The 22,167-nt window shown below is 37.1% G+C and overlaps 4 protein-coding genes across 8 annotated transcripts; 2 read left to right on the top strand and 2 right to left on the bottom strand.

Moving 5' to 3' along the window:
* Positions 1 to 3: 3 nt before the first annotated feature.
* On the top strand, positions 4 to 2,296 carry LOC110843698 (serine/threonine/tyrosine-interacting protein B). 4 transcript variants are annotated; one of them, XM_035850506.1, is made up of 4 exons: positions 4 to 294; positions 1,227 to 1,631; positions 1,712 to 1,892; positions 2,013 to 2,296. In XM_035850506.1, exons 2-4 carry the CDS (start codon positions 1,231 to 1,233, stop codon positions 2,163 to 2,165), a joined length of 735 nt encoding a protein of 244 aa, XP_035706399.1. In that variant the 5' UTR covers positions 4 to 294; positions 1,227 to 1,230; the 3' UTR covers positions 2,166 to 2,296. The 4 variants fall into 4 exon arrangements, with proteins under 4 accessions (XP_035706399.1, XP_021945416.1, XP_035706425.1 ...); XM_022089724.2 differs by having other exon boundaries at positions 5 to 294; positions 1,230 to 1,631; XM_035850532.1 differs by lacking the exon at positions 4 to 294 and adding an exon at positions 335 to 1,161 and having other exon boundaries at positions 1,230 to 1,631; positions 1,982 to 2,099.
* Positions 2,297 to 5,779: 3,483 nt separating this feature from the next.
* On the top strand, positions 5,780 to 17,598 carry LOC118438201. The gene is made up of 11 exons (XM_035858076.1): positions 5,780 to 6,096; positions 10,475 to 11,225; positions 11,336 to 11,642; positions 11,892 to 12,525; positions 14,848 to 15,011; positions 15,470 to 15,747; positions 15,828 to 15,975; positions 16,074 to 16,181; positions 16,276 to 16,365; positions 16,430 to 16,605; positions 16,677 to 17,598. The coding sequence occupies exons 2-11, from the start codon at positions 11,170 to 11,172 to the stop codon at positions 16,960 to 16,962; spliced, it is 2,247 nt and encodes a 748-aa protein (XP_035713969.1). The 5' UTR covers positions 5,780 to 6,096; positions 10,475 to 11,169; the 3' UTR covers positions 16,963 to 17,598.
* A 189-nt stretch (positions 17,599 to 17,787) lies between these two features.
* LOC110852627 (hydroxyacid oxidase 2-like) lies at positions 17,788 to 19,704 on the bottom strand. The gene is made up of 8 exons (XM_022100738.2): positions 19,433 to 19,704; positions 19,099 to 19,371; positions 18,892 to 19,026; positions 18,683 to 18,799; positions 18,483 to 18,615; positions 18,302 to 18,418; positions 18,077 to 18,188; positions 17,788 to 18,015 (listed from the first exon to the last, which is right to left on the bottom strand). Exons 1-8 carry the CDS (start codon positions 19,564 to 19,566, stop codon positions 17,942 to 17,944), a joined length of 1,095 nt encoding a protein of 364 aa, XP_021956430.1. The 5' UTR covers positions 19,567 to 19,704; the 3' UTR covers positions 17,788 to 17,941.
* A 64-nt stretch (positions 19,705 to 19,768) lies between these two features.
* LOC110852617 (innexin inx2) lies at positions 19,769 to 21,986 on the bottom strand. Of its 2 annotated transcripts, XM_022100727.2 has the most exons (5): positions 21,717 to 21,986; positions 21,493 to 21,641; positions 21,140 to 21,416; positions 20,491 to 21,061; positions 19,769 to 20,418 (listed from the first exon to the last, which is right to left on the bottom strand). In XM_022100727.2, the coding sequence occupies exons 3-5, from the start codon at positions 21,408 to 21,410 to the stop codon at positions 20,118 to 20,120; spliced, it is 1,143 nt and encodes a 380-aa protein (XP_021956419.1). In that variant the 5' UTR covers positions 21,411 to 21,416; positions 21,493 to 21,641; positions 21,717 to 21,986; the 3' UTR covers positions 19,769 to 20,117. The 2 variants fall into 2 exon arrangements, with proteins under 2 accessions (XP_021956419.1, XP_035713983.1); XM_035858090.1 differs by lacking the exon at positions 21,717 to 21,986 and having other exon boundaries at positions 21,493 to 21,671.
* Between the last annotated feature and the right edge of the window lie 181 nt (positions 21,987 to 22,167).

Raw genomic sequence — 22,167 nt, 5'->3', positions numbered from 1 at the left:
TCGTCCTCGTCATATTTACATAGTCTTTCAACTTGAAGTACTAGATATAAATAAATTCCAGCAACTCACAGAAACGAAGTTCATTGAGATGCGATATCCGAAAGAATTTAAAAGCATTGATTCGTTCGAAAGTTATCGTGCTGACAGACGGACACATCGATCGCAATAACATACGCTTCACTTCCTCCCGCTAGTTAGTAAATAAATAAATACTGTCACAATTCAAATTACTTCGAAGTTGAGAGAAAGCTTTTCGAGTGGGAGTGAATATCAAATCAGTGGATATCAAATTAAGTACGCATCGATTTTAAAGATTAGCATATTCCCATTTCATCTGCTTGCATACAATAGGATTTTCTCGCAATGTAACCACAAAAGTTGTAGATCTACAACTTTTGCATCTATGCAAATTGTTCGAAGTTGATTGCACAAAAACAATGATTATCTAGGCTCATTGTGCAGACAACTTTAAAATGAAGCCTTTATTGGTGACAATGTACATAAGCCTTCTGGCCGAAAAGGCATTCGAATTACTATTAAATATTATACGAGGCTGCTTTCACTTTAAATCGATGTCTGGTTCAGATGTTACTATACGGCCAACAAAAATGGCGACAAAGCCATACCACATTATCAACTGAGCATATTTTAAGAGACATCTAAGTACGTTATAAACTCAAACTGCATAAATCTTCTTGAAACATTATGTCAAGCTACCGTGGGCGGTGGGACACTGAGATTGTATCGGACGAGGAAATTATAATTGAGTTATCAGTAATTCTCTACATATTTATATTAGAGTTACTAACCACGGTTAACTGAAACCCTTTCTATAGCGCGGCGCTCATAACGAACAGCCAAGTTAAAATTAATTGAAACAATTTTTTTTAAATTGAATCAATTAATTTGTCGCAGCGTGTTCAATTCTATTCAATTCTACCAATGCAATGATAAATTGTCAAGCATGTTTAGAATGATAAAGTGTCAAATAATATTGGTTATTAACGACACTTATCGTGCGTGTAATCAAATCATTTGCGGGACCAAATTCAAGGCTACCAGTATATAGTTTAGCCTAAACTCACTGGTAACAAGTGATTAAGCATATTACACGTATGCATGCAAAGTAATGGAAGAGAATACTGTCAAAAAGTTGAAAAGGTATCCGTATTCTAGAAATTATTGGGTTCTGCACTTATAAAAATATTTATTTATATTGTGTCCAGCAGAATGGACTTGGAGGCTGAAGCCTTGATAGCCCAACAGGGTTCGATTGCTGCCGGCGATTTTGTCCGACAAAACGTAGCCAACAATTCAAGCCGACCCCAGTACAAAGACCTACCTGACATTGACGAGGACGCGGAATATTGGAAGTACATCATGCGCCGAGAGATGCAAGAGGTCATCCCAGGCCTCTATTTGGGTCCTTATGCTGCGGCGTCTAAATCGAAATTGTCTCATTTGAAGGAATGCGGAATAACGCATATTGTTTGCATTCGACATTTGGTTGAACGCAATGTGATTCGTCCGATGCACGATGGACACTTTGTCTACTTGGTTCTGGAAATGGGGGAAGACAGCAACGTCTCCCTAATTCCCTACTGCAACCGTGTAATCAAATTCATTGACGGGTACATAAATATGTCAGTTACGCTGTTGCAATATTATATTTTACACAACATTAAATTTTGTCCACTATTTCGATTTCCAGTTGCTTTGAAGCTGGAGGAAAGATTTTGATTCACTCAAACTCAGGTATAAATAGGTCGGCAGCTTTGGTTGCGGGGTATATTATGGCCACGTACGGCGTTAGTGTCCGAAAAGCCCTCGCATTTGTACAGAAGAAGCGATTTGCGGCGAATCCCAACGGCTGGTTCATTGAGCAATTGAAGGTATTTTGCATTTTTGTATTTTTACTGATTTACGATATACAACATGTGGGTTTTATCATCCCTTGCGTATTTTGGATATTGTCAATCAGTGAACTTGGTGACTATATTTGTCTTCCTCAGGAGTATGAAGCAGTTTGTCAAGCTATGCATGTGGAACACCCACTTCCTCAAGATGGTGAAACGTCAAGACCACCAGCACGAAAGCGAAAAATGGTTGATATTTCTGACGACAATGTCAAATTTGATGACAATGGAAACGTCGACATGAATTAGTAACGAGTATTTGTATCACGGTCAACTATTGTTACAAATCATTAACATATCCTAAATTATTTTACATTGAAAATTTCTACCTTGTCAAACCTGTCTCCAAAATAAAATAGTCCTCAGTACATTGTAATTAATTGTCAATGTGGATTCTAATTTCATTTTTCTCTACTAAGAAATGTGCCCGCCTTATCTTTTCAGGCCATTGTCATGTGTGACTAATTACTGATGATACAATAGTCATTTCTTAAATTTCTTTAAATTCAGGTTTTGATTTAGAATGCATGTAACACACAATTATTTATAAAGCATTTTCTCTTGTAACGTATAGTAAATATAACTATTATCGGTATGACATCGCCATACATATATACATGCATATGATTGAAAAGGGTTTGTCAATTTTCGGAAATATTAAAGGGTTCAAAAAAGCCTCGAGATCTGAAAATCATGTTCTGGATGGTGCACGCATGGTTGTAATTGCTGAATGCGAATCATTATGAAGTGAGACGACGAGTTTTCAACCATCAAGTGACCATTATTTCGAAAACGAGAAAAAGTAAAGAAATCCCGAGGTTCTGCCTAAATTCCCCGCATGACGACATATTTACGATATACGATCCTTTATAACGAGGAGCTTATTTTTCCAGCTTTTCAACTGCAAACATGTAAAGCTTCCTTGCCGTCTAACTTTTTTACAGGTTTACTTCTGGGATCAAGTTCTTTTAAATTAAAATCTCAAGCCGGCTCGACTTCCATTTTAGCTGTCAGACTTTTCAGGTCCTCTTTTGTTCGTTTTCCTATATAATCTGCTAGAGTTTCCGGCATCCGGAGGAGCTTGTGGCGTGGCATTAGTGAGATTCTTAACCTTTAGGATCCCATTTCAAAATTGTTGTCACGAAAAATCGTATCACTAAGTCCCTAATTAATCTTCAATTAAATGCCCTTTAAGGCCCAAATAATTGTCAGCTATCTGTCCTCACGCACCCAAGCTGCTGAATCTTTTTCGACCACACTGACCCGAATTTTATTTTCAAGAAAAAACCAACGGAATATATTTGTATTATCACATGCAATGATAATCCACAAAAACTACTTCCCATATACATATACTATTACCGTGGTGAAAAACCTATTAGTACAGCTTCGCATAGCCCGAACCAGAAATTTTTATCCCAGTGAGGCCTTATGTATTTGCCATGTCTGTCTTTCGGTCCACCGATACCATACACCCAAAACGGTTTGCCTTCAAATTTTGCAGGTGCCAAAAATAATCGAGTTCGCAAGTGAGCCAAATCTGTCGAGTGAGGTCATATAGATAGGTGGGTGGAATCGACACCAAACTTGAAAATATCGCTAGAAAGCTGAAATTCAGCACATTGAGTGCTAATGGCGTGTAATGAAAGACTCGGAGGGGAAATTTAAAAATATTTAACCAGAGGGACAATATGGGGTGGAGGAGGGAGATGACCCATACCGATTTTCAAAAATAGCCACAAACCTACATTGTCTGCAATTATACAATGTCCTTAGTCAAGGACGGACCGCTCCTAAATTTTTGTCCGAATTGACCGGACTGCGATTACCACACCCCGTGTTGGGAATGGTCGAATGTGTGCAGAATATTTGTTATTTTGTGGAGTATTTACAAATCCTTCCTTGACTACCAGGACCACTGTGACTTGCTTCTTTCAAATCTTCCAAAGTTTTATTTGCTATTCAGAAGTCATTTTTAGCCCCTATCCCAAATTCCAGCTGAAAATAGCAACTTTTAAAAACCAGTATGGGTCACCCTCTAGAGTCACTAAGGTTACACATTGACCACTTTGAACTTCATATACTTTCATGAGAACCCATTCAGTATCCCTATGCCGATTTTTATATTTTTACGACAATGTCTTAAAACCGGCATGGGTCACCCATAGGGTCCCCTCGGTAAGATTTTGCAATTTTACTTCATATTCTTTCAATAGAAGCCATTAGCAAGCTCTATACCAAATTTCAGCTTTCTATGACAATTTTGAAATTTTAGTGTATAGTACCCCATCCACTCAGACGACCCCCACCGGTCAACCACTTGACCAATTTCCCCCATCTGCGAACTCGTTTCTAACTTTGTCCAATTTGCATATACTAAAAATTTCATGTGAATCGGGTCAGTCGTTTTGGCTCTAGCCTGTTCACGGACAGACAGACAGACGGACAACCATCACGATTCCATAAGCCCTAACTCGGGCGCCATATCAAAACCCTTCAATTTCATGCAATGTTTCCACGGTCGCCAAATTTGTAATTTTTTGAAAATACACGTATTTGTGTATACGGGATTCAACGCATTTTGTCGCGTATTCATGATATTCATGTATCTGGGACACAGGGTCAAATTTCAAAATTCCATGACATTCGTGGACTTGGGATTTGTGGGATGTTTTACAAATTCCATGACACTCGTGTACATGGGATTTAAGTGCAAATTTAATAAATTCCATGACATTCGTGGACTGGGATCCTAAAGGTTAATGGTCTATTCTTCTGTTAGAGGCTTCTACAGCACCATTTTGCAGTTTCCCTTTCATTTTAATAACGAGGGACGGAGTTAACTTGGTCGTTTTGGTTCATCAGATCATTTCATATCTAATGATGATATTATTTGTTTGGACATGTCAGTATGAAATGTGAAATCACTTCACTCTTAAGGACTTCCAGCTACTAACTTTCGATAAGAATAATTATTAGAGTCGAGTCGATTATGTATGTAGATTATTAGTAGGATTTTGTAGCAGTGACCTATTGGCACATTTGCTAGGGACTCGTTGTGGTTGTATTTTATTATACATCATATATACTTATATCATCTGAATTCATAGTTTACACGAATTATCATAAAGTATTAAACCAATGAAAATGTAAATGTTGTTTTTCAGAGATGCCAGTTTTCAATTACTCATTTTAATTTGTATGATGAAATTGAATATAAATACAGATTATACAGTTTATGATGCTATTTTGCCTGTGTATTTGATTGGGTAATGAAAACCATGCCGTGCTATTTCACATTAAACAATACACACGTGGGTGCTTACTCATTAGATAATTACCTCTAGTAATAAATGCATGTGAAATGCTAATCAATAATGTCCATGTCACAATTAGTCGAAACCTCCCAAGTTCCTGCATCCATGTACATATTTCCTGCCGCAATTAATTAATTGAATGTCGTGTTTTTTGGTTAGTATGTTGTTCTATTAATACTTATGCCTACCTCCCAAAGTAACAAATAAAAATAATGAAAAACAAAAATATATAATTCAACGTATAATTCAAGAGAATATTACATTTCTAGCTTTCCTACTTTTCTTGAAGTGCGATTACAAATTGTAATTTACAATGCATGCAATCAAGTTATCATCAGGATAGTAATCAGATAGGATAATACATAAACAAATTCAGGCACGGTAGCATATCAACCTGTGGCAAGCGTTAGCTTTTAGGAACTCAGAACTTCACCCACAAACATCTCTCAAAGCTTGATGTTCCGTTGGGAATGTGAGACGTTTCCAAAACTGTGGTGTTGGTCGTGGTGAGAAACGGATGAAGTTGGGTTTGTTCGTGGTCGCTCATATAAAGGGGCACATAAAAACCCGGAAATCTTCAGTGAGTTTCCGTGCTCAGAAGGAAGAGAAAGTGCAACGCATTCGAGTCTCATTTTCCAATTAAATACAATGACAGAGTTTACATCATCACACAGCGTCATCCGTCAAATATTTACATCACAAACTCGAACAAGTTCCATCCCAAATATTTGAAATAGGATTTAATGAACGGCTCAAGATTTTCATTTGTGTCCAAATGTAGACAATATTAAGTAATTTTATAATATCTACTTAACATGTAAAACCAGTGTAAGTAGTAGAATAGAAGTTACAACATTACAAAGGTAAGGAGCACGGAAATTCACAAAAGATCGGCAAGTAAGGAAACTGTTTTCTGTGGTCGCTTGTAAATAAGAACATATTACCCTGTTACCCTACAATAAATATCCTTATGAATGCATATAAAGCAAGTTCATCATTTTGGGGCGAAATGTCATTTCGCTTTTAGACATTTAATCCTAGTTCAGAACAGCCCTAACAAACTAGACAAGCTCAACTTACTGATTATAATTATATTAGATATATTTTTTTCTGGTCCTGATCAATCGTAGTGTTTGGACATTATGACAACATTCACTGCATTCACTTTCGTCGTCTTCTTGTCTCATTTCCATTGATATCATTAATACTCATCTTGCGTAACTCTTTATGTATTATGTATATCCAACTCCATGAGCGCCGTGGTGTGCACTCAATATTGAAATGGAATCTTGAGTTTGAGATCAAAGATATGTAGATTACGGATGTGAGTAAATTACTTATTTCATAAAAAGCGAATCGTTCTTGGATATTAAAATGTAAGTTTGATTAACAACATTTCAAACGAGTGTTGGATAAATTATGGATGTGCACCATGTCTTTGAGACTTTCAGTTTGTCACATTGCAAAAAAATGAGAGTATCTCAATCACTAGCATTCCAACTAATCTAATTTCTGATAATATTAGGAAGTCTTGATCAATCAGTATTGCTGCATAGCATAATATGCTATTATGCATAGCCAGTGTCACCAGCTAAGCAAGGAAGGAGATCTACTAGATATAGGAATTTTGTATATTTATTGTGTATGGTAGGTAAATATGTTCAATAATAAAATAAATGTAAAATTCAATTTATATATTATTTTATGAAATCTTGAAAAACTTTTAAACAACATGTACCATCTTATTCTGCGCAAATTGAACAAAGTCGGATCTGCTTCTGGAATATTAATTCAGGTCATTTATCAATCATGACCGACGGCGGGCTTTAATTATAATAAATCAAATTGAAATAATTTGTCAAGAACAGAACGCGAGTTTGTATGCATGAAAATGAAAAGAGAAAGACTGAATTTAGTTCTCCTATCTGTGACCACCACAGAGCTGTATAATATAGAATATATTATACTCTATATCATACATGGTGACCACAGTGAAAATTTAAATGGATAAAACCAGTGTCGGTGAGCATATTCATAAAGCTGCGAATTAACTTGGGTGGTGCACACATGTTTCCTTCGTAAGTGCTCTATATCCTGTTCAGATGCAAAATGAGATTATGATAAGCTGCGGGTAGTGTCATCTGCTTGCATTGTGTAACTGATGGGTCAGAATTTTGTTTCATAAATTGGAGGAAACGAGGGTTGGCACGAACAGCGTGTCAAAGATGGTGGATCGCAATGAGACTTCAAGGATTATTCCCATAAAGGATTGAGCTTAATCATGCATAAATCCCAAGCCTACATTATTCTTCTTTCGTTTGCCGAAAATGTGTCAGGGATCAGCTTAAATACTAAATTGCCGACCATTCGGCAATACTCATTGGTCGTGTAATATCTCTACCTTTTCCTCCTCTTTGAATACAGACGTATCAAGATTGAGAATTTCGTGAAGTTGTTACTGTTCGGCAAATACTCATAAATTCCGTCGGGATTGTTTTTTTCTGGTCCAAGTGTGAGGGCCTGAAAATGTAACAGCTTTGAAAGCAATTTATACTCGAAACAGCTCTTCACTCTGCTGCTGTACTATGGAAGAATATGTACTTACATACATACTGAGGGCTACGACATACATATTCGGTACGAATTTTAGGTTTCTGAAAGTGGTTTCACCCTTGCAGTGTGATATGGTAAATATTACACTATCTTCGAATGCGCCATTTGTAGTGCATAAACCCTGACGGGTTTGATGGGGTCGTCGGAATACTGAGCAAGCAAGTGTATGTACTTGACAAATAATGTCAAACAGTTTGGTTGGTCTAGTGTTGTGATTGTGGCTTTCACTTTTTTGCGTCATAGGTGTGCCCAGAAAACATTTATTTATGTGCCCAAAGTTATTTTATCATTCAAACTGGACATAACGCGATAAAATGTTCATGAGTTAATTTTATATAAATAAATATTTGTATGTAGGTACGATCTGCTTTGAAAATTTTATGGTATTGTGCATTGACTCTCACCACTTTTAATTATAGAATAGAAGAGTGCGAGTTCCGGAGCTAAAGATAAACCTATTTTACCACGTATGATCCTGTCTATAACCACAATTAATTACATAGTTTAATTAATTTAACATTGCTCTTAACAATCCACAACCGTCAATCAGTGCAACCTCATGATCCTCTCATCAACCCCCTGCAATTTTCAATTTCAAGTCTCAGTATCGGTCACAAATTAATCAGAATTTGAGTAACCCTTGAAACTAATTATGTACCGTATAACATTCTAGTGAAATATAGCGTATATATTTACGTAAGTGTTTTTAGCCACTAATAAAACGAGCAATAGCGACCTCAATGATTGATTTGTAAAATTATCTGGGTATGCAGAACTAGCTTACAAATTTTTTATCTCACAACGAATTTTGAAAACTGGAGTAAAAGGATAAGGCTAATTTTCAAACAATGTATATGAATCGTGAAGACAAATTTGATCGAATTGGAGGAGAAATTAACCTGACAGAGAACAATGCCTCGCCAAATTGGTCATAACAAAGCCTTTGTGCGAGTAACCAGTGTTATTACTAAAATTAGTGTAAAAGCAAACGAGCAAATAATGAATAGAATTTTGTAACTGACAGTTTGATGGAGATTGTGGAGTTAATTCATTTTTCGCTCACACGTAGATGATTACTTTTTATCTTAAAATAAGAGAGTGTTCCATTCGGTAATTCTCAATTTTTACTGAAGTTAATATCTCAAGTCTCATTTCCATAATTGACAAGGTTTCGTGTCACCATTAACTATCAAAGTCGGAGGAGCATTGCATGGTCCGACATTTTTTTGGTATGCACGTGGGAATGTCCGTTTGCAAGAATATTCAATATTTGCCTCCGTTAAATGTTTCGAAACACTCAATTCAATTCTGCAGTTGTACTCTGTAGTCAGACGCCTTGCAAGTTAAGCAACATGAAAAACCGTTGCCAGATTATCATTACGGTGTTTGCTTATCTATCCAGCTCGGCTTAACCAACATCTGTCACAGACGACGGTTACAAAACCATTCAATTATGAACTACCCACTGGATGATAGACAACACAATCCTAGACCTCTCTTACGGCTTCCCTCATTCGAATCCCTTTGTTCTTTAGAATGAGCCAACTTTAATTACTGTGGGGTATACTATTCATAGCTGATACATAATTGAACCCTTCTCCGTTGGCTGCAAAGTCCTCTCCAACATGATGATGGACAACAAGTATAAATCATGTCGTCCCCTTAATCTCTCTTGTGTGGATTAAAGTGCCAATTATACCCATCCGTGGAGTGTTGCCTTATTTACTACTATTCCAAGCGACTAAGTTTATACCCAGAATATGTGCACATCGAAAGAAAGTGGGCTGCTCAACTGCAATCAGGCTCTTTGCTCTGTGTAAATAGGGAGGACAAATAAAATGTAATGTGACAATCGAGAATTTCAAATAATCCCATCATCACCATTGGGTTAATTTATTTCTAGGAAATTGGAAATTGGAAACTCGCTCGAACCCTTCGAAAAACATGCAAATCTCATTTCGCAATGCATACGATACACGGTTTGGTAAAGCCGAATTAGACAGATTTACAACATTATTTCATAGCCTAAGCTTCACATGAACCTTTGCGAAATAGATATGAGGCCCTGTGTACAGTACACGATGATGTGAACTATCTACGTAGGAACACATTTACGTACATACACTGAACATTTAATGACCATACGTACATATATTTATCATTTTATGAATGACTTCATTTTCTTGTGACAAGAACAGGCATTTAATTTTTACACTAAATATTTTATTTGTTCTTTCTTTGGACTGAATTAGATTTTATAGCAAAATTCAGGCTATAATCCTGGTTATGAGATTCTTGTTCACAAACAAAAATTGCTTTCTTTAGACTGCTCTGCTTCTTTCTCTTTTTCCTTAGGTAGCTGAACATGAACTACTTGACCCTCAAAACGAGCATGTTTAGTTAGGAAACCCAGAATTATATTGTACGGTTAGTGTGTCCTTGATCTTCCGTATATCAATTGTGGCATGTATATCTGCGTCAATATGAACTGATTTCAATTATTTTGCCATTTCGTGTCTAGATCTTTGAAATAAGCACTAATCAGGCCTAGATATAAGTTTAATACGTGTGTATGCCAAATGCTGCACATTTATCATTGTTTTTATTTTTTCCTGTCATCATCTCCAGCTAAGGATGAGAATAAGTATGCGGAGGGATTACAGCCTGGCAATGGAAAGGTACAGACGCATCAAAAATTAATATCTGTGTGACGACTCAGCGATGGACATGGTGACATCTCAGAACCACTCTACTTCTCGTGTCAAAAATCACTTCAGTGGACAGAGAGACCAAGTGTCAACTTGTTCCCAAACTTATACGATCATCAGAGTTTATGTCCTCTCTCCAATTCTACTTGGTTTCGTTGAGGTTGCTTGTATCTTGTGTGGAGATATAACATAACATAAAATTTCCTTCAACCACGGATACACACAAGCCGGCAGTGCGGAAGTGTAGGGATAAAAGGGAAACTGAAATGCGTTAGTAAATGTAATGGAATAAGTTGGTCAAATACTTGAACTTGTGTCGTTGGATGGACCCTGAGTAGTTTAGTAAAAAAGAAAAAAAGTTATCGTGATGTTTCATCTCAAGTTTTACAGTGAGAAAGAACAACAAACGCAACAATAAATTTTTCTTTAAGGCCAAGTCGTGAATGTGCTATGAGAGATACCAGCAGCAGGTTCACCAGAATCTATTCACATCCAACAGCAGACAATGTTTCCAACAACAATGGTTTGTGAATCTTGTTTCTGGAGAGATAAAAGTGAGAAGCTGTGGGCAGCAGAGTAGGGAAAAGTCTCAACTTTTCCCCGAGAAGAAGACAAATGGTTTCACTCTGGACGATATTGATGGCACTCTTTGGGTCGATGCTAAATGCGAGGTGAGCTGAAATGAAAAGAAGAATTAACAACAATATCTTTTAGGAAGAAAACCTCTTGGCTTCCTCTCAAAATGATATCATGATCAATGATGACTGCTGCTGTGTTGCAGGGTAACAAATGGCAGGCCGGGGCAATGGGAAGATTTGGAGAATCGTGCCTCTGAGGTCATGCGGATTAATGGTCCATTGGGGCGGATTAGCGGCCGTGGAAATGCCAACAACCTTTCCAGTGATTTGATGCAAGTTAACACGACGACCCCAGAGGAGGAGGAGCAGCAGGGTGAGATGGACAGTGGCGAGTGCAAACTTTCTGAGACTGTGGGCAGAATTAATGCTCTGGAGAGGTCCACGGTTCATGTAAAGTGCACTGAGGTGGTTAATTTGACTATCAGCCTTGAACAGATCCCTCAAAGTCTCGTAAGTTGTTGCGTATACATATTTTCTGTGTGCGGATGCATGAAGAAATGCTAAGCGAATGCTTGGTACATACATATTTATCACTTTCATCACTTTCATCCTCTCAATATTACGTATATTGTGCTCTATTCTACTTTGTTCTGCTATGGATGTTATAATGAATAGAAAATTTGTCCAATTCAAAGAGCAAGTGCGTTGATTAAATCTCATGCTTTGTCTGTCTTTGATTTACTACTTTACTCATTTTAGATGACGAAAATAACTTCAATATCTGTGACCAAGAGCATTGTGAACACGGTTAACTTGACTCAATTTCACAAATTCCCAGCACTAAGAAATCTATCAGTAACAAAATCCAACGTCTCCTTTGTTGTTGGCAGTGTCCCTTTCTCTCTTAGAAGTCTAAACTTATCTCACAATAATATACGATCCGTGGACACATCCTGGTTCTCACACACACGAGATGCAACCAAACTGTACAAATTGCAAAAAAGCACTCCTACTCAACCACTGCAAAGCAATTTGGATCCGGAGCAAAGCCATGTCACCGCAACTTCTGATTACTTGTCTCCCAAACCAAGAACAAAATTTCCTCATAACAATAATTACAACTCAAACAACAATAAGGGAAGAAAAAGTTGGACCCGGTTACCCAAAGACATTGCGACTCTTTCAAGTGGTGAAAGCGGTGTGGATCATTTAGATGACGACTGGGATGCTCCTTTCGACGCAGGTGGTGGTAGCAGTCCCATTCCCATTCGCGATACAAATTACTTTGAGACAACCTCACGACTCCAAGTAATTGATGTATCTCACAACAAGATTACGCAGTTGCCAAAGTCAATTTTTTATCTCAGAAGACTGGAATCTCTTCATCTCTCCGGTAAGTGAATAAATGGGATTGCATTTCGTGCTTGGTTATCACTGTTAGTTTGGAGCTGAAGCGGACGATATATATCTTCAGCTCCTATTTCTACAAAGAACTCTACTCTATTTGCATACGTATGTATTTTGTATAGCTTAAGGAATCCAGATCAGATTTATTTCGCACTTTCGCCATGCTGCAGACATTATCTGTCATCATGTCCAATCCAAGTCTGCTGCCAATTCCCAGTTCACCTATTTATTTCTAATGCTGGTCGAGATGCGCAGGGATTTGCCTGTCAGCCACTGTATTGCTGTTTCATAAGACGGATGCTTCGCTGTGAGACTTCCGTTTTGGGGAGGGTAATTTGTTCCTGGCTAATCTGGTCATCAACGATTTCCATCTCTTTGTCATCCCCTCGTCCCAACAGGCCCCATATGTAATCTGGGCGAATGATTGATTGATTGATTGATTGATTTATTTCAATGAGGCACCCCATTGCATGGGACTTTACACCTCAAGGATAAAAGAAAGTCATACATTATACAATTTTCATTTTGCTTGTACATACATATAAAACAATGATGATTACATCATAGAAAAACAATCTTGATATTCAAACGAGTCGAATAATTCGAATAATTCCATAACTCTTTTTGTATTCTGGACATTTAAAAAGTACTTCTTCACCTCTTTTTTGAACCTAGTTAGACTCATCTTTTCATGCTCATTTCTTAAATTTAATGGTAGATTAGACCAAGACAGTGCTGCCCTATATTTGAAGGACTTTTTGGCAATATTATTACTAATTGACATATAAGGCTTGTAGTAAGTATTATTACGAGTATTTCTACATATAACCGTATTTATTGGTACATAATTGGCAAAATATTTGGGGCAGCTCCCATTTAGCATTTTAAACACATGTTTACACAACTCAGCCTGCACGATATTTTCCGATTCTAACCATTCCAAGACGACTGATAAGTCATCAGATATAGGGTCATACTTCCCTTTATTAAATACATATCTTGCACATTTTCTGATTACCTTATTTACACACTTTAAATTATTCTTACCAAACAGCCATACAGGGGATGCGTATAACAGACTAGAGAATACCAATGCATGTATTAATAGTACCTTGTTCTTGCGTTCCACGACATTTTTAAGGGGACCAATTGACCAAAGAGAGCTGTTACAACCCTTTATCACCTTATCACATTGATTATTGAACTTTAGATCTTCATCCAATAATACCCCCAATAATTTTGTACAAGTAACCCTTCGGATAGGTGTGTCATTAATTTTTATAACAATATCTGATACAGCAGATTTTAATTTACGGGGGGCAAATACAATAAATTCACATTTATTTACATTCAGTTCTTGCCTGTTTGCTTCTATCCAACGCATACTCCTATCCAGATCATTATTCAGATTATTTACAACTTGTTCTATATGATCAATATCACCAGAAATTAACACACCACTGTCATCGGCAAACATAACACATAAACTGTTTTTTAAATGGTACGGCAGGTCGTTCATCATTATCAAGAACAGAATACAACTAATACATAACCCTTGAGAAAAGCCTAGATTAGTAGGACGCGTGCTAGACTTTTTAGTACAATTATTGCAGGAGATACATACGAATTGTTGCCTATTTTCTAGAAATGACCTCACAAGTTTAGAATCAACTCCATACCATTTTAGTTTGTGTAGTAGAACCTCTTTGCAGGCCTTATCGTAGGCCTTCGCAACATCCAGCGCCACCATAATACATACATGATCATTCTCCCATGCTTTGTATACAAAATCAGTGACCGCTATTAAGGCATGCGTGGTGGAATGGAACTTGCGGAAGCCGAACTGGAATTCTGACAATAAATTATTAGATTCAAGATAAGTAGAGAGTTGGTTGAATATACATTTACCAAATAGTTTAGTTAGTATAGGTTGGATTGCTATCGGTCTAAGCTCATTTGGCGATACTGGGTTTTTTACCTTTGGTATTGGAATCACCTTAGCTAATTTCAACATACTCGGTACACTTTCCTCATTAATATACATGTTAAATAATTTCATGAATAATAAATGGAGAAATAATAATAATGATGATTAAATAATAATGAATGAACCTGACTTAATAAGCCTGTTCCTGTATATGACTCATGACTTTCAGACTCTTCAAATCCCCTTAGACTTTTATTCCTTCTTTTGCAATCTCGTATTTTTCTCTTATTTTTCTTAAACAAGAAATATGCACATGTACACAATGATAATACTTTGCTTCCTTCAAATTGAATATACAAGCAAAATTGTTTATTAATTTAGGGAATCATTTGAAGTGTGAATTTGTGTGGGAGAGGCTGTGGAAATGGACGGAAATGCGGATCAGGTCCAAATCAGTACTATCTGATGCCGAAACCACGTTTTGTGGAGTTGACGACGCTCGGGTATTTCAGTACAGCATTCAAGGAGTACTTCAAGCACGGAAGGTATCACAAAAACATGAACCCAATCCAATAATCCACTTCAAGTTGAGAAAATCTAAACTCAAAAATATACTTAATTACGTTGTGGACGGTAGACCTGACCAAGTAACACAAAGCTTTGGCAAGATTTCAATCTGTATGGTTAGATAGGAATCAACCAAGTACTTAAACCACATCATTGCAGTGTCAGACACTGCAATTTTTCGAAAGTTTGGACCCTGTGTACAGTGGCTTTAATTTTATGGTTCAACGTTGCAACACTTTCTGCCAAATCCAGTTCATTTTCTAGCCGTCGAGTTTTTTTTATTCCCAAATAAGTTCTTAAATTTAATGTTCAGTTAAAGAAACAGACAGCCCGAGAACCCGCATTTATCTGACTTCATTCTTGATCATTAGTTTGGCTTCAAATAAAATAAAGAATGATGGAATGAGATTTACTTGGTTTACTTGTAACCTTGCAGGCTTTTGAGAAAACTTGTGCCACGGTGAACAAATCCATGTGTTCCTCTTGTAGCTTGTACGCCTTGCAAAAAAAGGAAGGCCATCATCATACCTCAGACGATTCTAAAGGAATTGAAAAAAATTCACATGATGTTGGGAAAACTTGGTCATCTCAACAAGAGAATAGTGCAGGAATCTCGATCTCATTAAAGCTGGATTGTTCTTCCAAAAATTTGACAGAAGTTCCTCCAGTTCCACCACAAACTTGGCAGCTCAACATTTCCAACAATCGAATAAAGTATTTATTAAATAGATTATTATTCTGAAAAAATGAGGTCTGGTCAATACAGAATTAATTTCTTACTTTCTTGCTTTTAGAGATTTGAGCCCCTTGAAACTTGCCATGTATTCGAATCTCCTCATTTTAGATGGGGCCAGTAATCAAGTCAACTTAGAAACATTGGCAGGAACCCCCTTTATCGATAAGTACAATTATCTTAATCTAAAAAACAATGGATTCAGCACAGTGAGTTAACTTTCATGATTTTAATGTGCATTTAATTTAATTTGGAATCAGCGATTTCAATCTTAATCTCATTTTCCCCATTCGCCCTTTTTCGCCAGATCCCGACATACATACTCACGTCCCTCAATACTATACGAGGCCAAGGAGTCACCTTCTTTGGTGGAAACTATATCGAATGTGATTGTAACTCTGTAAAGGAGATAAAAGTAAGACGATCCTAAATATGTAGCTAAAGTTAGAGTAAGACTTTCACCGGGCAAGATGAGACTTAATTGGAAATTAAAACTTGTCTCATTTTAGCCACTACTTATTGAAAACTCAAAACGAATTCGAGATATGAAGGATATTTTCTGTAAGGACATTAACGTCTCTGATGGGAGTAGAAACACAGTATGTTGCTCTACAAGATACATTTACATGCAAAAACGTGTCTACAAATTTTTTTTTCGTTCAGAGAGTCAAGGATTTGCAATATTCTGATGTTTGTCACATGGATTCTTCAGACTCTGAGTTCACGTCAGAGCTCTATCTGTACGTCATAATTTTTGTGGAAGCTGTTCTCATAATTCTTATCATAGCAAAGGTGTGGATAGACGGAAAGTCATACCGGCAAACTGGGATTCTTCCCTGGTAAAGCATTCCACAATGCATAAATATGTACGCAAGTTTTGTTCAATGTAAATTTGCTGTGAGCGTTGCAGGTGCAGCGCCAAGATGCCGCGACTCCCCTGCGACGCAATGCTCGAGTCTGTCAAGGAGCCTCCGAACCTTGGTCGACAGGGCGGCGGGAGTGCCACCAGCTCCAACGCGAACGTCATTAACACTGCTGGCTCCTCCCAGCATTCTGCTCCTGGGATTCAGCTCAAGGACTTTCGATCCTCTCGAGGGAGAAGTGATGATGGGGGTGCGGCTTCCGTCTGCTCAAACAGGTCCTCGAGGAATTCCATCCAGCAGCCCCATTCATCTTCCAGGAATTTCTCCGTCTAGCATCAGATTACTAACCTGACCTAACCTACATTATACCTACGTTTAGATATGTTTACAGTCCTCAACTCTATGATTTTTTGAGTACGCCTTTGTAACGTACACAAAGAGGCTGAATAAAACTTGGTGCAAGGTTAGAAATACACTTGAGATCCATCCAGATAGAAATTTTAATTTTAAACGCATACACTCAAATACACTGGATCACAATACATTATTCTACAAAATTACATGTAAAAATATATTCTAACGTTTCATCTCCATACAGTAATTGTACAGATGATAGTTTATCCCATAGCTTGATTGATCTCGCTTGTTTAGTGGTTAACGAATCAAATAACATACGTACAAAATTCAAGAGAAGGCGAAACGACCTGGTCTCTCAATCGCTAGTCAATCATCAGTATTCAACAGATTCGTGGTATAATTAATGTACTGTAATTTGCAAGTCTTCTATAAAATCTACATACAATATGGTATGCTGATTCGGTGCTAAACGTTGATTGTACGATTGTAATTGTACATGTAGCTCTATGATTACGATATAGCATTTGAAGCACAAAATCAACACTGGATTGAGAGCTGAGGAAAGAGTTTTTCGGAATATAGGAAACTGTTTCAGTTATCAAAATGAGACAACATACGTTTGTTATTGACTTGACTTGCCCTTAGTCAAAAATTTTGATTCCAAAATCTAGACTTGTTTATATTTATTTAATTATGTTTACTGATATAATAATGTCAACGATTGCTAAATATCTTCTGAAAATAAATACTTTGCAAGGACTGTGCAACGGAATTTATTTACAAGTTTTTTTTTTTGAAAATTTAATCGGTGTACATTTAAAACCTACACATATTTATACATACACATACATGCATATTATTCTCATTTATTTTATTGTAGTAGATCATGAAGAATAAATATGATTGCTAAATTTGGATTGCAAGTTGCATCATTTTATAATGTTAGGCAGGGCTGCTATAATTTTGACATGGCATTGCTTTTCTTTCTCTGAACATGGTCAAGAGTTATGTCGTGAACATCAGCAACCCCTGCATCACAAACCAACATATTGCACTATTTTATATTCCTACTTGTGAAAATTTTTAGTACCAGATAAAGCCATAGTCAAGTCAAGCTCCTCTCGCAGAATCTCTAAAACTCGTTTCGCACCATTTTCACCGCACACAGCGATTCCCCAAATTGTCGGTCTTCCAACAAACACCTTTATATAATTTGCATAATAAGATACATACACAAATGAGGACACATCTCAAACTGCACAACTAGTAAAATTTAATAAAATTAAAATTGCCATCCAATTATGTATGTAAATACCATGTCCGCCCCCAATGCCAGAGCTTTAAAGACATCGGAACCTCGTCTGATCCCACTATCCACATACACCTCACACTTTCCTCCTACTGCTTGTACTACGTCAGGAAGAGCGTCAATCTGTTTCGGATTAACCGAAAGCTTAGAATACTCGAAGTGCAAAATTAATAAATTCACTGTTTACGGAAGGGATTGCAGTATCAATCTGTCGACCGCCATGATTTGACACCCAAACGCCAGCAACATTGTGTTGTACTGCAAGTGCAGCATCCTGTGGGTTTAGAATTCCCTTCAGGATGACGGGCAGATTTGTGTTACTAAATGAAACAAGGCCAGCGTAATTGTGTTGATAAAAATTTTCCAAGTTCAAATCTTGTTAGGAACCTTCGAATCCAAGAAATTGTGTCCCATGTCATATCTTGAGCCAGGGTTGAATGCACAAATTCTCCAATGTCTTCAGCAGATTTATCGCTAGTTTGATACTTTTCAAAATTTGCCATTCTAAAAAACCAGGAAAAAGTAATTTTATGTTGTTTTCGTTTTCACTGTTTTGAGTTTTATACGAGAGTTTAAAACTAATAACTGTTATCTACTTCAGATTTTCTGGAAGTTTAAATGGCTCTCTCATGATATCTCTCTTTTTTCCAAAGTTCTGTGCATCTAGTGTGATCACAATTGCTTCAAATCCAGCGTTTTCAGCTCGTGTGATCAAATCTAAGGTTATCTTTCTAAAATTAATGCAGCACATTACATAAACCAGTCAGATTGAAATATGCACATGTGTATACACTGATGCATACTTTTCTGTATTTGGAAATAGTTGAAACCATTTTCGACCTCCAGGAGCTGCATTTCCAACATCTTCAATACTCCAGTTGGAGAAAGTGCTCAGGACAAATATCGTCCCCGTAGAGGCTGCAGCCTTTGCACTTTCAATTTCAGCTGTAGGGTGCACTAAACTTTGAAAAGCTGTCGGTGCCACTCCCACAGGAAATTGTATACTCTTTCCCAAAATGTTTTTCTTCAGTTTTCTGGTTGACACATCCCTCAGCATACGAGGACGAATTAGTAACCTGAAGGAGCCAAGTTTTTTAGAAACTTAATCACATGTGTCTTAACTTCAAAGCTACATACCTTGAAAACGCTTCACCATTTTTTCGAACCGTGAGTTCATCATCAGCTCCGCTTTTAAAATAGTTTCTCGCATTTTTGTTTAATACATCGAAAGCCTCAGCTTCAAAATCTTTAACACACACTAAGGACTTCATTATTTTCGCTTATTTATCAATTAACCTTTTTTGTAAACCAAGCTGCATTCGTTTACCCTCTTAATGTAGTTGGACCTGCAGCAGTCGGGCAGATACTAACTACCAGTTGACGGTGAAGATAATGTCTTGAGAGAGTCGTCATGTATTAAATACATTCATCATGATTAAATCCTTGAACTTATGCATAGCACGTCACTTATCATTTCAACCTTGAATAAAGTTTTATTACTTGTCCCATTCTGAGAATCTTACTACTACACATTACTCTCTGAGGACTTTGTGAAACTCATATCACTTTATACAATCATGTAATTTCGGAATTCGGCCACATTTAAGTTTATTTCTACAAACTGCAAAAAAACTTTACGCTATTTTAACAATAATAATATGCATCGTCCCACATTGAAAGGAAATTTGAGATAGAATGCAATTACATTTTTGGGGTACTTTTAAAGAAAAAATACAATTAAATAGACAAAATAAAACTAAATTGTACATCGGCATTACTTACTATATTAAATTAACCTTATTGTAATTCATACATTTTACAATTACTTGTACATCATAACAGAACCACTAATTTTTTTCTTATGTTCGTCCTCATCCTTCCACTTATTTCCCAATGCTTCCAATAATTCGCCATAAAAAGCGCAATGGATTACGTTCTTTAACGTGAATAGTAGCAACCAGTCTCCATACGTAGACCGTTTGCAAACAGCTTGGAGGGCAGTAGGTGAAGATCCAAAGTTTTGAATACGCAACAGTAAGTACCGAACGTGAGGGACGTAAATGGTTAGAATGCGATAAATTAATCCAATAATAGAGACAATGGCAAGCATCATAAACCAAAACCTGGAAAGTACAATATATGGGTAAATAGTAGTTTAGTGAAATAGAACAATATAACAAAGAACAAAAGCTTACCAAAGGAAAACAAATATCTTTTCAAACAAACTGTTCAACGGAAGCACACAAATTCCTTCTATTAGCTGTTCATTTCCACTGGGGCCGATCAAGTTGAGAAGACAAGCTGTAACCTTTGGGAAAATTCTTGACATGGGATCTATTCTTGATTCCTGGCTGGCACGGAGGAAACTTATCACTTCAAGTCCATACGTGCTGAATCCTCCGTTAAGTAAATAGTCCGTAAACGTCATTTGTCCAAGAACGTGGAGCAAGTTGAAGATTTCGCAAAAAATATAACGAACTGCCAAACTCGTATGAATAGGAGTGTTGATTTGAGCACAAAAGTAAGCCAGTACTCGATCCTTCTTCAAATTAACCTTATCCGGATCGTCGACAACAATGACGTCCAATTCTTCCATGAAGACCTTGATACGATTTCCGCCCCAATGCTTGTTCCACATCCACCACGGGAGTCTGAAAAGAACGATAGTCAAAGCTAGCCAAGGGTAGATCCAGATGTAGTACGAATGCTGAATGATGTCGTCTTGGCTCGTGATTTGCCCAATTCCAGGATATGGCACCTCTTTACCTATCCAGAGACACCAATAACTATTGAAACCTGCAAATACAAACCCAAATGAAACCCTTGACCGATAGCGTGACTCACCCACAGTTTTGTTAAGATGTCGGACAACGGTGTGTGTCCCTTGAATCCAACAGTATGTGCTGAGAAACTTGTCATCGCAGCCGCACTCTCCGCCTCGATAACATTTCATCGATCCAAAATCACATGATTGGAAACAAACGATAAAAAAAATCAGCAATTTTATGATGTACACTGTAGCTCTTCGATACAAGAAGAAGACAACATTGGAATCCGGATTGTATCGCTTCTTGATCACGAGTACGGTCACACCGGGCTCCAGCCCACCATCCATATTGAACTAACAAAATAGAATTATTATACTAAACCTAAACAGTTAATTACCAAATGGCAAGAAAAAAGCTGTATTCCATTACCTTTTGGTTTGTCCAATAATAAACTCAAGACTCTTGAGTCAAGAGTAGTAAATACAATAACTTATTTGTTAGTTATAGTTATTACACAACTTGATGAAGTATGCAATAACACGACTGCTTTATTGGGATGCCACGTGCTTCAGATAAGTCTAGAGAAACAATAAAATCAAACAACAATATTAATTAAACTCAATCAAGAATAATTAAATTTACAACAATCCTACCAAAAAGAAACAACAACAACGGGTGGAGACAAAATTATTGCTGCCAGCGCCAAATACTACGCCCGCTCAGCAGAGATTGCAACAAACTTCGTAAAGTCGGATTGTAAAGTCGTGTCGAATTATTTTCATTAAATGTAATTAAAGCACATAGACAACGATAATTCGATTCATCCCAAGCACTAAAAAGCTTACACGTGGTTTGGCCTGTTCTTTTCGTTCGCTATGCACATAACGCTATTCTTAGCGGTCTCAACTCGCCTCCTACCAACTCCTGTGTCTGACCCTTGCATCGCAATTGGGCTTCAATGGCATTCCGTTATTCCGGATTTATCTAATTTTTAAAAATTAACACCGACAGATTGATAAATTATTCCGTTATGTTGTCTATATTTTTATATTAATAATTAATACCCATCCATTTTTTTCAAACTTACCAAAAACCTCCTTAGTT

This window comes from Folsomia candida, unplaced genomic scaffold (assembly GCF_002217175.1).
Source record: "Folsomia candida strain VU population unplaced genomic scaffold, ASM221717v1 Fcan01_Sc001, whole genome shotgun sequence".
NCBI classification, from domain to species: Eukaryota; Metazoa; Arthropoda; class Collembola; order Entomobryomorpha; family Isotomidae; genus Folsomia; species Folsomia candida.
Note: the sequence above shows the minus strand (reverse complement) of the source record. Positions and strands in the feature narration are given on the sequence as shown.

Bases quoted from the DNA above. Each gene is read 5' to 3' on its own strand.
- LOC118438201 (XM_035858076.1), top strand. From the start codon at position 11,170: ATGGTTTCACTCTGGACGATATTGATGGCACTCTTTGGGTCGATGCTA. The intron at 11,226-11,335 runs GTGAGCTGAAAT...GCTGTGTTGCAG, and splicing joins GGGTCGATGCTAAATGCGAG to GGTAACAAATGGCAGGCCGG. The intron at 11,643-11,891 runs GTAAGTTGTTGC...TACTCATTTTAG, and splicing joins AACAGATCCCTCAAAGTCTC to ATGACGAAAATAACTTCAAT.
- LOC110852617 (XM_022100727.2), bottom strand. From the start codon at position 21,410: ATGGATGGTGGGCTGGAGCCCGGTGTGACCGTACTCGTGATCAAGAAG. The intron at 21,062-21,139 runs GTGAGTCACGCT...GTCTCTGGATAG, and splicing joins ACATCTTAACAAAACTGTGG to GTAAAGAGGTGCCATATCCT. The intron at 20,419-20,490 runs GTAAGCTTTTGT...TGTACTTTCCAG, and splicing joins AAGATATTTGTTTTCCTTTG to GTTTTGGTTTATGATGCTTG.
- LOC110843698 (XM_035850445.1), top strand. From the start codon at position 1,130: ATGGAAGAGAATACTGTCAAAAAGTTGAAAAG. The intron at 1,162-1,229 runs GTATCCGTATTC...TGTGTCCAGCAG, and splicing joins ACTGTCAAAAAGTTGAAAAG to AATGGACTTGGAGGCTGAAG. The intron at 1,893-2,012 runs GTATTTTGCATT...TGTCTTCCTCAG, and splicing joins GGTTCATTGAGCAATTGAAG to GAGTATGAAGCAGTTTGTCA.
- LOC110852627 (XM_022100738.2), bottom strand. From the start codon at position 19,566: ATGAAGTCCTTAGTGTGTGTTAAAGATTTTGAAGCTGAGGCTTTCGAT. The intron at 19,027-19,098 runs GTATGCATCAGT...CATTAATTTTAG, and splicing joins CTATTTCCAAATACAGAAAA to AAAGATAACCTTAGATTTGA. The intron at 18,800-18,891 runs GTAGATAACAGT...CTGGTTTTTTAG, and splicing joins AAACTTCCAGAAAATCTGAA to AATGGCAAATTTTGAAAAGT.